The sequence below is a fragment of the Hippopotamus amphibius genome, chromosome 7, assembly GCF_030028045.1.
Source record: "Hippopotamus amphibius kiboko isolate mHipAmp2 chromosome 7, mHipAmp2.hap2, whole genome shotgun sequence".
In the NCBI taxonomy this organism is placed as follows: domain Eukaryota; kingdom Metazoa; phylum Chordata; class Mammalia; order Artiodactyla; family Hippopotamidae; genus Hippopotamus; species Hippopotamus amphibius.
The window spans coordinates 118,070,083-118,084,384 of record NC_080192.1 but is presented as its reverse complement, the minus strand read 5'-3'; the positions used below and the strand labels follow the sequence as shown (position 1 = coordinate 118,084,384).

The 14,302-nt window shown below is 34.3% G+C and overlaps 1 protein-coding gene across 1 annotated transcript in view; it reads right to left on the bottom strand.

Moving 5' to 3' along the window:
- The window catches only part of HNRNPLL (heterogeneous nuclear ribonucleoprotein L like), a 38,887-nt gene that overhangs the window by 19,284 nt on the left and 5,301 nt on the right, over positions 1-14,302 (bottom strand). The window contains exons 2-4 of the mRNA XM_057743116.1: positions 8,971-9,089; positions 3,741-3,978; positions 2,222-2,307 (exon numbers count right to left, since the gene is read on the bottom strand). Of these exons, the coding sequence (XP_057599099.1) occupies positions 2,222-2,307; positions 3,741-3,978; positions 8,971-9,089 (443 nt within the window). The remainder of the gene's footprint in view (positions 1-2,221; positions 2,308-3,740; positions 3,979-8,970; positions 9,090-14,302) is intronic.

Genomic DNA, 14,302 nt, shown 5'->3' with positions numbered 1-14,302 from the left:
AGCTTTACAAACAAGCAACAGCTAAGAGAATTCAGCACCACCAAACCAGCCCTATAACAAATGCTAAAGGAACTTCTCTAAGTGGGAAACACAAGAGAAGAAAAGGACCTACAAAAACAAAAACAAAACAATTAAGAAAATGGTACTAGGCACATACATATCGATAATTACCTTGAATGTAAATGGACTAAATGCCCCAACCAAAAGACACAGACTGGCTGAATGGATGCAAAAACAAGATCTGTATATATGCTGTCTACAAGAGACCCACTTCAGGCCTAGGGACACATACAGACGGAAACTGAGGGGATGGAAAAATATATTCCATGCAAACGGAAATCACAAGAAAGCTGGAGTAGCAATACTCATATCAGATAAAACAGACTTTAAAATAAAAAATGTTACAAGAAAGGACACTGCATAAAGATCAAGGATCCATCCAAGAAGAGGAGATAACAATTATAAATATATATGCACCCAATATAGGAACACCTCATTACATAAGGCAAATGCTAACAACTATGAAAGAGGAAATGCAAAGGCAGAAATAGAGACAGAGATGTAGAGAACAAACACATGGACACCAAGTGGGGAAAGCAGGGAGGGTTGGGGGGGGATGAACTGTGAGATTGGGATACCAAATTGTACACTCTAAATATATGCTGTCTATTGTCTGTTAACTGTACCTCAATAAAAGTTCTAAAAAAAAAAAAAACTTGCCCTTTTCAAGCTCCATTGTTCTATCTTGAGTTAAGAAAAAAAAAATTTTCCTAAGTATCATTTAAAAAAGAAAAAAAAAAGATCAAGGATACCAAAGAAAACAATATAACCAAACTATTTATAATACATTAATCTTTCTAGGTCATCAGCAGTACTTTATAAACTAGGGGTGGGGTGGGAGAATGGAGCATGGTCCAATTCCCCAGCAAAGGCCTGATTGCTACCTTGAAAAAGGAAATATTTTACTCTTAAAGCAGGAAGAACTGGGAGGTCCAGTGATTAGGACTCCACACTTTCATTGCCAAGGGCACAGGATCAATCCCTGGTCGGAGAGCTAAGATTCTGAAAGGTGAACGGCGTGGACAAAATAAATAAATAAATAAAGTAGGAAGGACATTACAAAGAATCAATGTAATACAAAAGAAATATTGGATTTTTATATATTTCTGAGAAGGCTGAGTTTATGATCTTTATCTTTCATTTTACTAGTTTTTAAAAATTAAGTTTCTAATTGTTTTTTTAAAATTAATTATTTATTTTGTATTGGCTGTGCTGGGCCTTCCTTGCTGCACACAGGCCTTCCTTGCTGCACGCAGGCCTCCTCTATTTGCTGCGAGCAGGGCCTACTCTTCCTTGCGGTGCACAGGCTTCTCACTGCGGTCTGGCACTCAGGCTCAGCAGTTGTGGCTCACGGGCTCTAGAGCACAGGCTCAGCAGCTGTGGTGCAAGGGCTTAGCTGCTCTGCAGCATGTGGGATCTTCCCAGACCAGGGCTCGAACCAGTGTCCCCTGCATTGGCAGGCGGATTCTTAACCACTGCGCCACCAGGGAAGTCCCTGTAACTGTTTTTAAAAAAAAAAAAAAAAAAAAAAAAAAAAGCAAAAACACCTTGCCAGAGTAAGCACCATTAAGAGGAGTCTGCTGTATATCCCTACCTTTTTCTATGCATACACATGTATACATAGGTTAGGGTTTTTTCTTAATTACTGTTTTTTAATGGGATTGTACTATATGTACTATTTTGCAACTTGCTCTTTTTACTCAATGTATAGCGAATTTAACATAATAAGAGAAGCAGGTCTTACGTAAACCATGACCATTTAAAAGATTCAATGAAGGAAGGCAAGAAATGTTCTACTGACTTGAACATTTTGATACTTCCAAACTACCTATTTTAAAGAGAGATTCGGAAAAGTCCATTTGGGGTAAATGAGAAGGGTACAAGGGCACATTTGATCAAACAGTGTTATTTTTTCCTCATTAAAAAGGCAAAGCACACTGTAAGATGAAGCACTGGACTATTTTATGGTAACAAGTTATTTTACCAAAAATAGTAAAATTCTGTGGGTACTGCAGTTTCATTTTTTAAATCTAAGACAAGCAGATGTAGGGGATGGTGGGGAGAATAAACACTTGCCTAGAAATGATTAAGCAGGAAAAAATAAGACCTATATTACACAACATTCATACACATCAATGAAAAATTTATAAATAAAGGATATTCAACCATTGCTTGTATTCCATTTCTCTTGAATATAACAATACGCTGCACTTTTCCAACAGGATTGCATACAGTATATAAAACATCCTATGAAGGAAAGAAAACAAGACTTCATTACATTTTATATTTAGAAAAATAATGCTCTTGTTTTACTAAAAAAAAACTATCAAGATGTCATTTCTGTAAAGTACTAATTAAACTTTTAAAAACTGTTATACTTTAATAAATCTAAAGTTATTTCTTCACCTACACAATATACCCACATTAGAGAACTTCCAATGAAACATCTGAAAAGCATTATTGTTTATTTTTAATAATCTCCTAAATGAATCCTCAATTTTTATTTTCTTAACAGGTACCTAAAAGAATCTCTGACAATATACAATTAATAAACCAAAGTTGTACTCAATTACTTTGTTTTTGCCCAAATGTGACTAAAATGTTTAATATTATAATCTTTTAAATTACAATAATAAATATCTATTAAAAGGCAGAACAACTCAGTATTTATTTTTCAATGACAATGGCTATAGATAAAAGACCCAGAGAAGATCATTTATATTGAGGTATATTTCACCAAACAAGATGCCTGAATCATCTAAGAGAGAACCCTAACTATCCACTTAGGAACAATTCTTCAACTTTCTAAATTCTTGAGTACCTACAATTATACAGCCATACCATTAGTTACTAAGGATACAATAAAGAAATCAGAGTACTTGTACTAGTTATATTCTTTTTCCCAAAACACCAAATACTGTAAATACATTAATACTGTTTATTAATAAGTCTATACATATTACAAAAGTAAATACATTGTCTAACTAAATTTAGTGTCTTATGCTTTGTTTTAAATTTATGTCCAAATATCATATCCCTTTACTAGAAATCATACTAAATGAAGCTCCTCTTATTGTGATATTTTATTCATTACAAAAATCAAGTGTCCTTATCACTACTTTACTATTAAATAGCATGTGATTATTACGAAGTAGAAAACTCAACTGGTTCAGGACATGAATCTTTTTAAAGTTCTAACATCACTTTTTTAAAGAGTGAAGAAGGGAATTTTAAGTAAATCAGACGTTTTTAACAAGCTATCTCTAAACAGCTATAATGATAAATGCATCTTACTGTACTATAGGATTCTGTCACTACCTAGTAGATGTTCTTGATACATGTGCTGACATATTACTGAGAGAGATTTCTTGGATTATTTCCAACATGTCTGTCTAATACTTTATTATCAGAAAAAGTTAACACTGATGCTAATAAAAAAAAAATTTAATGTGCTTATTTAATTATGACAACCATGCTTCTGACCGTTTTATAGCTACAGTGCTCACCATGTTTTTCTTCATTAAACTTGATAGTCAAAATTAAGATTGATTTTAACAATTCTTTTTTAAAAACCCACTATTTTCAAATATCTATATGGCAGTGAAGAAAACTACAGATTGGTCACTCACGGCAAATTCCAAAATCACATTTAATTTAGTTTGTCTCACTAAAATACATACCACTGTAATTGGATAGAGAGGATTCTGAATTGATAGCAGAAGAACTTTGTTGCCTCCTGATGGATCATCAGTATTTCCTGGCCGAGTGATCCTTTTGCTCGTAGAATAGTTGAAAAAAGCCTGCTGACCAGCTATGTACACGGGTTCATCTGCAGCAAACGTCACACATTCTTTGGCACTATCTATGTTCTCAAATTCCACTAGAGCCTGCCGTTTAAACGGCATCATCATCACATAGCTGAAAAGGAGATTGGGAAAGAATACCCTAATATAGCAAGTTCAATTAACATTATTTTTCTCAATCAAGTAAAAGCAGACTTTAATAAAAATGTCTCAAATCATACAGAGTAGTGGTTTTTACTCCTATATCCAATGTTAGTCAACTCTTAAATTATCCAAATAAATTGTGGTTTACTAGGTAGATGGTACATATTTGAAAGCTCCTCCTCCTGTGATTGAAAGCTTTTATCTACCTCATGCCCTCCTCAAGCACAATTCTGTTATTAGTTACTAATAATGCCATTCACTTTATTCCTCAGACTGCCACTTCCAAGCAGTATTAGAAAATATCTAGATATAGAAATCAACAGAGAAAGAAGAAGATCCTACTGCATAGCACAGGGAACTAGATTCAGTATCCTGTGATAAGCCATAATGGAAAAAAATATGAAAAAGAACATATATGTATAACTGAGCTACTTTGCTGTACAGCAGAAATTAACACAACACTGCAAATCAACTACACCTCAATAAAATTAAAAAAAAAAAGAAATCAACAGAGATAAAACTCGACAGAAGGTTAGCAGATGGGACCCCTCAACAACAGAAACTACCACCTCTGTTGAATTTTGCAAAGAAGTAAGTGCCACACTAAGAAATAACTATCCTTTCATTTGTCTTACTAAAAACAGAGAACCAAAAGACAAAAAGAAGCAACTACAAACTGACCAAATTTCATACAATAATCTCCACTAAAATTCTTAAATATTTTTAAATAGTAAAGTATCTATAAAAAGATATCCAACAAAGATGCAGATGTAGAGAACTGACTTGAGGACATGGGGTGGGGGGCAAAGGGGAAGCTGGGATGAAGTGAGAGAGTAGCATTAACATATATACACTACCTAATGTAAAACAGATAGCTAGTGGGAAGCTGCCACATAACACAGGGAGATCAACTAGATGACTGGTGATGACTTAGAGGGATGGGGTAGGGAGGGTGGGAAGGAGTCTCGGGAAGAAGGGGATATGGGGATATATGTATAAATACAGCTGATTCACTTTGCTGTACAGCAAAAACTGGCGCAACAGCGTAAAGCAATTACATTCCAACAAAGAGCTTAAAAAAAGAAGATATTCACTAGAATATGGTGATCATGGATGCTATGGGCAAGATAGTGAAGTGCTGTATTTACTTTTCATTGTATACTCTTTGGGAAGGGGAATATATTTTAATACATAAAATGAAAAACAAAGAAATGAAGGAAGGCAGGTTAGCAAGAAATCAGAACATATGGATCAGAACAGGAAAGCAATATGTCCTCTATTCACAGGAACAAGGACCTTAAAAATATTTTAAAATACAATCAACGTGCTTTTTATAATAGTAGGCGGCCAGAGAAATAACATCAGGTCAGGTATTCAGTGACAGCACTGCTCCTCAATCAGGCATCCAGGACTTACCACTAAACTTCAAAAATTGGCAAGTGGTTTCTTAGTAACAAACAGCCTACTCTGTAGCCTGGCAAATTAGTAATTTCTTACGAATTTCAGCTTCCTCATTTATACAACTGGGAGGATTGTTATCAAGATTACAGTTCCTGCATACAAATTGCTTGCCTTGCCTCATTCATCTTTACACCCTCAGAATCTAGAAACGGAGCCTGGCACATGACAGGTATTCAATCAATATTTGTTGGTCTATGAGGCTTATTAGCTCTCTCAACCCACATCATTCAAAATTAAAGAATAAAACACAGAAACAATGCCTGGGAATAGTTTTACCAACTATAAATGCAAGATATAAATTCCAGGAGAGAAACATTTCTTTTAAAAATGCAAACTCCTAGCTGAAGTTCTGAAGTCTTGCATACAAGAAAACAGAAAACCCTGAAATCAGGTCTATGCTAAAGATATTAAAGAATAATAAATATTCTCCTCTCACAAACATAAATTGGTTTATAGCTAAATGACATCACCAAGTAAATATGTTAATAATGCCCTTTGGCTCTTTGGAAACACAGAAAAATTATAAAGGTTCAAAAATATTTAAATTCTTTACTGGCCTACTATAATAGACTTACCTGTTTGTAGTAAAAAGTGCTTTCAATAACTACAATAAGAAGTAAGCTAGAAGCACAGAGTTAAACGTTAAACAGGTTACCCCAGAAAAGTGACATCATATGAAGATAGGGAAGGGCAAATTAGAATGTCACAGACATTTTAGAATTCACTTAAATTGTATGGCACATAACTTTTTTTTTTTAATTTTAAAATGCATTAATATGAAAAAGCCTGGAAGATCAAAGAGAGAAAAAATTAAAAGTCTAAGGAACATGGTAGGTAGGGTAGGTGCTTTCAACTGCTAGCTTAAAACATGTTTACTAATTTTTAAATAAAAACAGAAGGAAGAAAAAGATTTACTACACAAACTAGGTCCCAAAAGTTTTGTTTTAAAATTTAAACTGGTATAGCTAATCACTACCTAGCAGCCTCTCCTTTAATGAGAGGGGAAAGAGAGGAAAAGAGACTCAGTATATATTTTTAAATATCTTTTGATTAAAGACAAAAAACAGCAATTTTATTATCCTGACACAACCATTCTCAACATCTTGTTATAGTTTCTCCTGAACTGTTTTCCTATACATCTAGTTTTTAAGTATAAACTTATTATGTACTGAACTTGATGACACCTTTTTAATATGAAGAGTATACAATCTTTATAATCCCCCCACACACACATACCACTAAATAAATCGACAGACAAAAAAATAGGGAAAGGTTCTATAAATGCAACATTTTGAAGCAAAACACCTACTCCTCACAGGAGGCTGTTCAAGGTTCTTTCAGCTTCAGTAGCAGCCACCTCTTATTCAAGATCACTTCACACAACTGAAACTCCTATTATATACATTTATGCCAGTTAAGCTCCTAATTGTACACTAATTTGTTCTGATTATTTCATGACTTTTCTATTCACATAACTACCAATTTTGAGGGCAGAACGATGTACTATGCAAATGAACTAAATAAAATTCATATATGGAACACATTACCAAGGACTAAGCATCAAACAGTATAGAGTCTAAAAACAGACAGGCCACTCAAAAGTAATTCAAATTACTTACAGACTTAAACAATAGTTCTATTTCTTTAATCCCCAACATTCAGTTCATGGTCATAATTAACATCAAAGTATCAATACAGTTATTATTTCCCTAAAGTTTCCAACTGTATTTGCTCATCCACTTGTTTTCTGACACTGCTTCAGTATTTGGCTACAAGAAAATAACTTTAAAAGCCCTAAATATATAAGAACAGAAGAAAACAATAATTCAGATACAACCATCTCTTTCTAACTCCATGAGACAAGGCACCACCTAGAAGGTCCCTATCGTGACTGGGTTAGCCTACTGCCAACATGCAAGTCTAAATATGGTCTAAGGAGTCTGCTTCAATACTATGTAACTCTCCAGACAAACTTAACTTCCAATATCCATTCCAAATGACTAAGAAGTGATATAGTTATCTTAGTGATACTTCAAGAAATGGGCTTTTTTATGCCCGTGATCTTAGTGATATTTCAAGAAATGGGCTTTTGTATGCCCATGTGCATTTCCAATTTGTATCTCCAAGGAGAAATAATATGTTAACAGTGGTTTCTGAGGTATATAAGTTCGCTAAGTCATCCGCCTCTCAATGAGGTCACCAAAGAAATTAATTAAAAAGATGCCATAATGGAACGTGTCACTTAACACTACTCTTACTCCTTTGAAGCAATGATTCCTCTCTGTTGGAATCTCTGATCACTCCCTCACCATCTATTTATTCACCATTCCTTTCAATACTCAAAACTCCACATAAAGTTTTATAAAATTGAAGCAATCAAGCGATCTCAGCGAATATATTGAAATTTCTCTCCTGTTTATGACTTAGTCCGTGTCTCTGATGCCTAAAACAAAAACTCCAAACGTATTCATCAATGGAAAAATAATAATAAAATAAACTCTAGATTATCCATACTGAAAACAGCCAACCATATTCCAAAAATAATTTACAGGGACTTCCCTGGTGGTGCAGTGGTTAAGAATCTGCCTGCCAATGCAGGGGAATGAGCTCGATCCCTGGTCTGGGAAGATCCCACATGCCACGGAGCAACTAAGCCCCTGCACCTAGAGCCCATGCTCCACAACAAGCCCATGCACCGTAGTGAGAAACCAGCGCACCACGAGAAGAGTAGCTCCCCCCCCCACAACTAAAAAGCTGGAGAGCAGCAACAAAGACCCAATGCACCCAATAAATAATTAATTAAAATTAAATTAAAAAAAAATTTTTAAAGATGAAAATTTAAAAAAAAATTTTTTTTTAGTTTACAATTTCTGAGTGTCTATTTTTGGCAGCAGATTCACTTTTCTAATTATGTTTTTCATTTAAGTCAATATTCTTAAGTATACACCAGCTGTGGGAAAAGGAGGAGCCTGAATGAATACAAAACACAAAAGGAAGACAAGCTAGGATAAAACACTAACCCACTCATGATCTGCATAAAAACTCACAGAAATACGCACCTAAGCAAATAATGCCTACTCTTAATCTGCCCACTTTTCATTGCCAATTAATTCTTAAATAGTTCAGAACATACCAAAACAAAAGACAAAAAACAAATCAGTATTTAAGTACCACTATTTGAAACTCTGAAGATGAAGGGCATAATTAATTAACTCAGTGATTTAAAGCAGAGATTAAGAAGGAAAGATGGATTCATTTGAAAATCAGATGAAAGATGCAACAATCAATTTCACACACAACCTGGCTGAGCAGTAAGAGGGGATCATGGATCCACAAAAATTCATCCATGCATAATCCCAGAAAGACTTAGAAGGTTTCAAAGATATACAATCATAGGCAAACGATATATACTATGGTTAAACATCAAGGCTTGTAGCAAGCAAGCAAAGTTTGTTCTACCATACTGTTTTCGCAATCTGTATGAAGTCTCTATTGGCCTTACCATATTGTCCCAAATTTTTCCAGAGCCTCCACAAGGTCTGCTTCCACCACAGATTCACATAGTCCTCGAACATGGACAACGGGTGAAACAGAAACTTTATGATGACTTCCACCTGCCTCCTAGCAAGATAAAATAATTTCTAGTTAAAAACTTTAAAAATCTAAATTGCATCTTTTAATAAATCCATCTCTGCATTAAAAAGCAAACATTAAAAACAAAAAAAAAAATCCCAAACCAAATTGCAATTCACAAGTTAGCAAAAGGACCCGAAAGTAAAATCATTAATTAAATGTTTGGTGTGAAAATTTTAATTTCTTAAAAGGGAGCATTCTCTCTCAATAACAAGTACAGATAGGTTATTTAATAACTTATTTCAACTTCAACTTATATAATATTGTACATCAACTATACTTCAATAAAAAAATAACATTTCAACTTCAAGGAAATCTCAGAAAAAACTTCAACAGATACACAATTGGAAACATACTTTATATTCATAATTTCACTTCCATAAAAATAAAAATCTCAAGTAGTCCAAATGAACAAAAAGTCCCAATTAAAATTTTTTCTTTGATATGAAGAGTATATACTTTCTTTTTCCGGCAATATAGATTAATATCATCTTTTGTCCTTGTTTAGTTGGTTATCTAGTCCCACCATAAATTGAAGTTGCTCAGTACATCTGACAACTTAAATTTATACAAGGTACCATCTTTGTTGATGAACAAGGAGCACTCAAAAATACAAGCCTTGGGAATTCCCTGGCAGTCCAGTGGTTAGGACTTGGTGCTTTCACTGCCAGGGCCTGGGTTCAATTCCTGGTTGGAGAATTAAGATCCCACAAGCCATGCAGTGAAGCCAAAAAAAAAAAAAAAAAAAAAAATACAAGCCTTCCTGGGCTTTTGTTAAGTATTGTGTATCTTTGAGTATGCCCAGCAAGAAGTTTTTAAAACATATGGTCTTAAACTTTACTTTTTTTGTACGTAATTATTTTTTTAGGCACTTTAATTATTTGGCTGCATTGCGTGTTCGTTGCTGAGTGCGGGCTTTCCCTAGTTTCGATGAACAGGGGCTACTCTTGGTTGCGGTGTGCAGGCTTCTCATTGCAATGGCTTCTCTTGTTGCGAAGCACAGGCTCTAGGCTTCAGTAGTTGTGGCTCACGGGCTCTAGAGCACAGGCTCAGTAGTTGTGGCACACAGACTTTGTTGCTCCGTGGCATGTGGGATCTTCCTGGACCAAGGATTGAACCCATGTCCCCTGCACTGGCAGGCAGATTTTCAACCACTGCGCCACCAGGGGAGTCCCTTAAACTTTATTTTAAAAGGGAGTATGCAGGAGAATTTGAAAATGAAAATAGCTCTCATCTACATATTCAAGTTCTATTAAGACAAAGATCTATATCTACAACTAGCCACTGGGCACCTCTCTTGCATCACTTCAGAAATGACCTCCATAAAAAATAAAATTTTGCCATTTGTGACAACATGGATAAATCTAAAGGGTATAATATAGAATCTAAAAAACAAAACAAGCAAAACAAAACAAAACAGACTCATAGATACAGACAAAAAATGGGTGGTTTGTGGGGAGGGGTATGAAACAGGTGAAGGGGATTAAGAGGTACAAACCTCCAGATACAAAATAAATAATCCATGGGATGTAATATACAGCATAAGGAATATGGTCAATAATATTATAATAACTTTGTATGGGACTGATGGTTACTAGACTTACCACGATGATCATTTCATAATGTATACAAAGTCAAATCTCTATGCAGTACACCTTAAGGTAACATAATACTATACATCAACTATATTCCAATTAAAAAATAATTTTTAAAAGGGAAGAAATGAATTCCATATACAATTCGCATATATACCCAAAAAATCTATTAAAGGAAAAGTTTTTTCCTCCTATAAACAGGAAAAAAATGATCTTTCCTCCTAATCTAAAAGTGCAAATGTTCTACCATTAAAACTTAGGAATTGTTTTAAGAATATTAAATCCCTTTATGGCTATTTTTAAAGAGTCACCAACTTTGCTTTATCATAAAGACTGTTAGAAAATACTATAACAGTCTTGTGCTCTGCAAATAAAAAATGTTAGAATTTAAAGAAAAGAACTAATTTAAGTATATAAAGTAACAATGAGACTATTCTTACACTCTTGTCAAATCCAGCAAATAAATTCAGTCCTTTGCAAATACTAATTCAATCCTTGGAATATTATTTGAATTGCTTATGCTGAGTCTTTTCTACAGTTAAATAGATATTCATTACATGCCACTAAGTCTGAAATGAAACATTCTGATTGTACCCTATGTATACCAACACCCTATTAGCAACCTATTAGCAATCTTAGCAAATGGGACTGCCTCAGTGAAACTCAACAGCCAAATGTACGTTATCATCACTAAGCTCTTAAATATTACTGGATGACAATAACGCAGGAAGAAAGCGCTAAATACCTAAAAACCTAATTTAGAGAAAACATTTAAAGTATAAACAGTAAGTTTTACACTAAAAATAATTAGACAATAATAAACTACAAGAAATAAGACAGTCATCGCCTTTCTTAGAAATGAGCTGGCAAAGGTAAAAGTGCAAAATAAAACTATATTGGCCTGGGCTCTTCAAAAAGTATCAAAAAATAGTGGAAGAAAGATTTCAGGTTGAGAGTAAAGACAGACAACAATCAAATGCAATATGTGCACCTTCATTTCATGAGATAAAAACTGCTATAAAAGACAACTTAGGGAAAACTGGAGAAACTGAATTATAGATAGGATATTATTGGGTTGGCAAAAAAATTCATTTAGGATTTTTTGTAGCCTGTTTTTGATTGTCTTAGGTACCATTATGATGGCTATGGCTATATGAAAAGAATATCCTTATTCTTAGGAAAGCTGTGATATTTACAGATGAACTGTCATGATATCTGCAACTTACTTTCAAAGAGTATAGGGGAAAAAAATGTGTATAAATTATATACACATACAGAGATAAAATCCCAAATGGCAAAATGTTAAAAACTGCTGAATCTAGGTGAAGGGCATATGTAATTAAACATTTTACATAATTAAAAAATGGGAAATTATTGTACTATATAATGTATTTAAGACCTACAGAAAGGTATGAAAAGCGATATAAAAATATTCATTAACTCACCAGTCAGTTTAATAAATAAAATGCTAGGAAGAGGGATTTGAACGCATCTCCTCTTCCTACCTCCTTTCCCAACACAGATAACCGCTATCTTGAATACAGTACTAAAAAAATGAGTATTTATCAAACTGGTCTTCTTACAAAGAAATGGATTATAGGATCAATTTTAAAATCTCTCAAAAGATCTGATTTTAATGTATTACTACTGAATTGTGTCCTAAAGGAAACAGATCAAGATTTAAGTCATGCTTTAAAAGCTAAAAGATGTTAAATGCAATCAGTATGGTACTTAGAGGAAGATACGATTATCTCAACCTCAAGGGTGAGAATATATCCCATACCCCCTGTATTTCCCATATTCTCACTCAATTACTCTGCCTTTCATGAGATTATCTACCTTGATATTTCTCTATCTTTAAATTATGTCCCCCTTTCTTGAACTTAAAATCTTCTCATCCTTTCTGCAGTTTATTTAAAAAAGAAAAAAACCCTAGTGTTGTTTCCAAATATAAAACTGACATATTAGGGCTTCCTAGGTGGTGCAGCAGTTAAGAATCCGCCTGCCAATACAGGACACGGGTTCGATCCCTGCTCCAGGAAGATCCCACATGCCGCGGAGCAACTAAGCCTGTGTGCCTAAATAAATAAATAAAGCTCTTAAAAAAAAAAAAGAAAAAAAACCTGACATATTAAAGATATCTTTTCAAACTATATTTTTACCACCCCTTGTTTTCCCCCAAATACTAACATTTGTCTTAAATCAACATTTTCTCTCTACCTATACTATACACTGGTGATAAGAAATCTGAAATCATCTTCAGAGCTTCTTTTACTACCCTGAAATTACCTCCTTCAAGCATCATACTATGCATCTGAATCTTAAATTGGTGAGTAAGTCAGTATTGTTTACTGCACCCATAACACTGACCAAGTCCTCTAAAGCTTAAGGAGTTTTTTTCAATCCTTTTTCATACAGAAGCTCAAATTCTTTCCATTCCAAATGTTTAGTTATCTAGGCTCTCTCCTGGTCTATTTATATCTGTTATTTATCAGACTAGAAACAATTTTCCAAATAAGTATCCAGCAAATAGAGGAATGCCCACAATTTCGTATACTTTTTTTCTTTTTTAATTACTCAGTCCCTTCTTTAGGTAAACTGGGTCAACAATAATGGAGGCATTATTTGGTCCTCACTGCAAGCTACAGACACCATTATAAACCCCCAGCCCCTCCTCAAAGGCTACCTGAAAGACAAACTCCAATAATATCAATCTTGAGTGCTAATTGTGACTACTGCAGATTGAAAACCAGACTTAACTAAAAAGAAGGGAAGCTTAGCAGAATATAAATGAAGCTTCCATCTGAGAGGAATGAGAAGGGTCCATTAACATATCTGGATACAGTAAAACTGTAAACTTACAAAGGCAATCAATGCACAATGTCCTCAGGCTTTTTGTTTTCCCAACACCTCCACGCATAATGTGCTCAACAGCCATTGGACAAACTTTTCTGCCCTCCTACAAATATAGGATTAAAAAAACCAACCTCAAATTCAATTAATTCATCCCCCCAAAACCAAATGTGCACCGACCCACTGCAAGTGATTATCAGCCCCTCCTTAAACACCTCCAGTGACAGGAAAACACACTACCTCATGAGATAATCTATTATATTTTTAGAAAGTTCATAATATGCAACCAAATCTGTCTCCCTGTAACTTCCTATACAAATTAGCCTTTGAAGTCAGACTAGCGTTTGAATCATTGTACATTTACTGGCTCTGTGATCTTATGCTGCTAACTTAACCTTTCTGAACCTCAGTTTCACTTTCAAAAAAATTAAACAAAATCCTCATACTTAAAATTACAACAAATAGGACCAACATAAAATGTCTAGCACAGTGCTAGATGTAGTTCTTGAACAAGGGTTCAGTAAACATTAGTTGCCAACCCCATACTTATCTTTATTTCCTTCTTGTACATAACCTTCCTATTATTTGAAATGATTTCTTAAATCACATCTAAGTTTACTCTTCAGGCTAAATATCCCCCAGATTCCTCTGTCATTCCTCTTATGCTGTAATCTTGAGTGCCTTCTCTATTCTGGTAATCATTTTCTGGGTACATTAGAATTTATCAGAGTAGTACCAAGAAATGAGTACAGA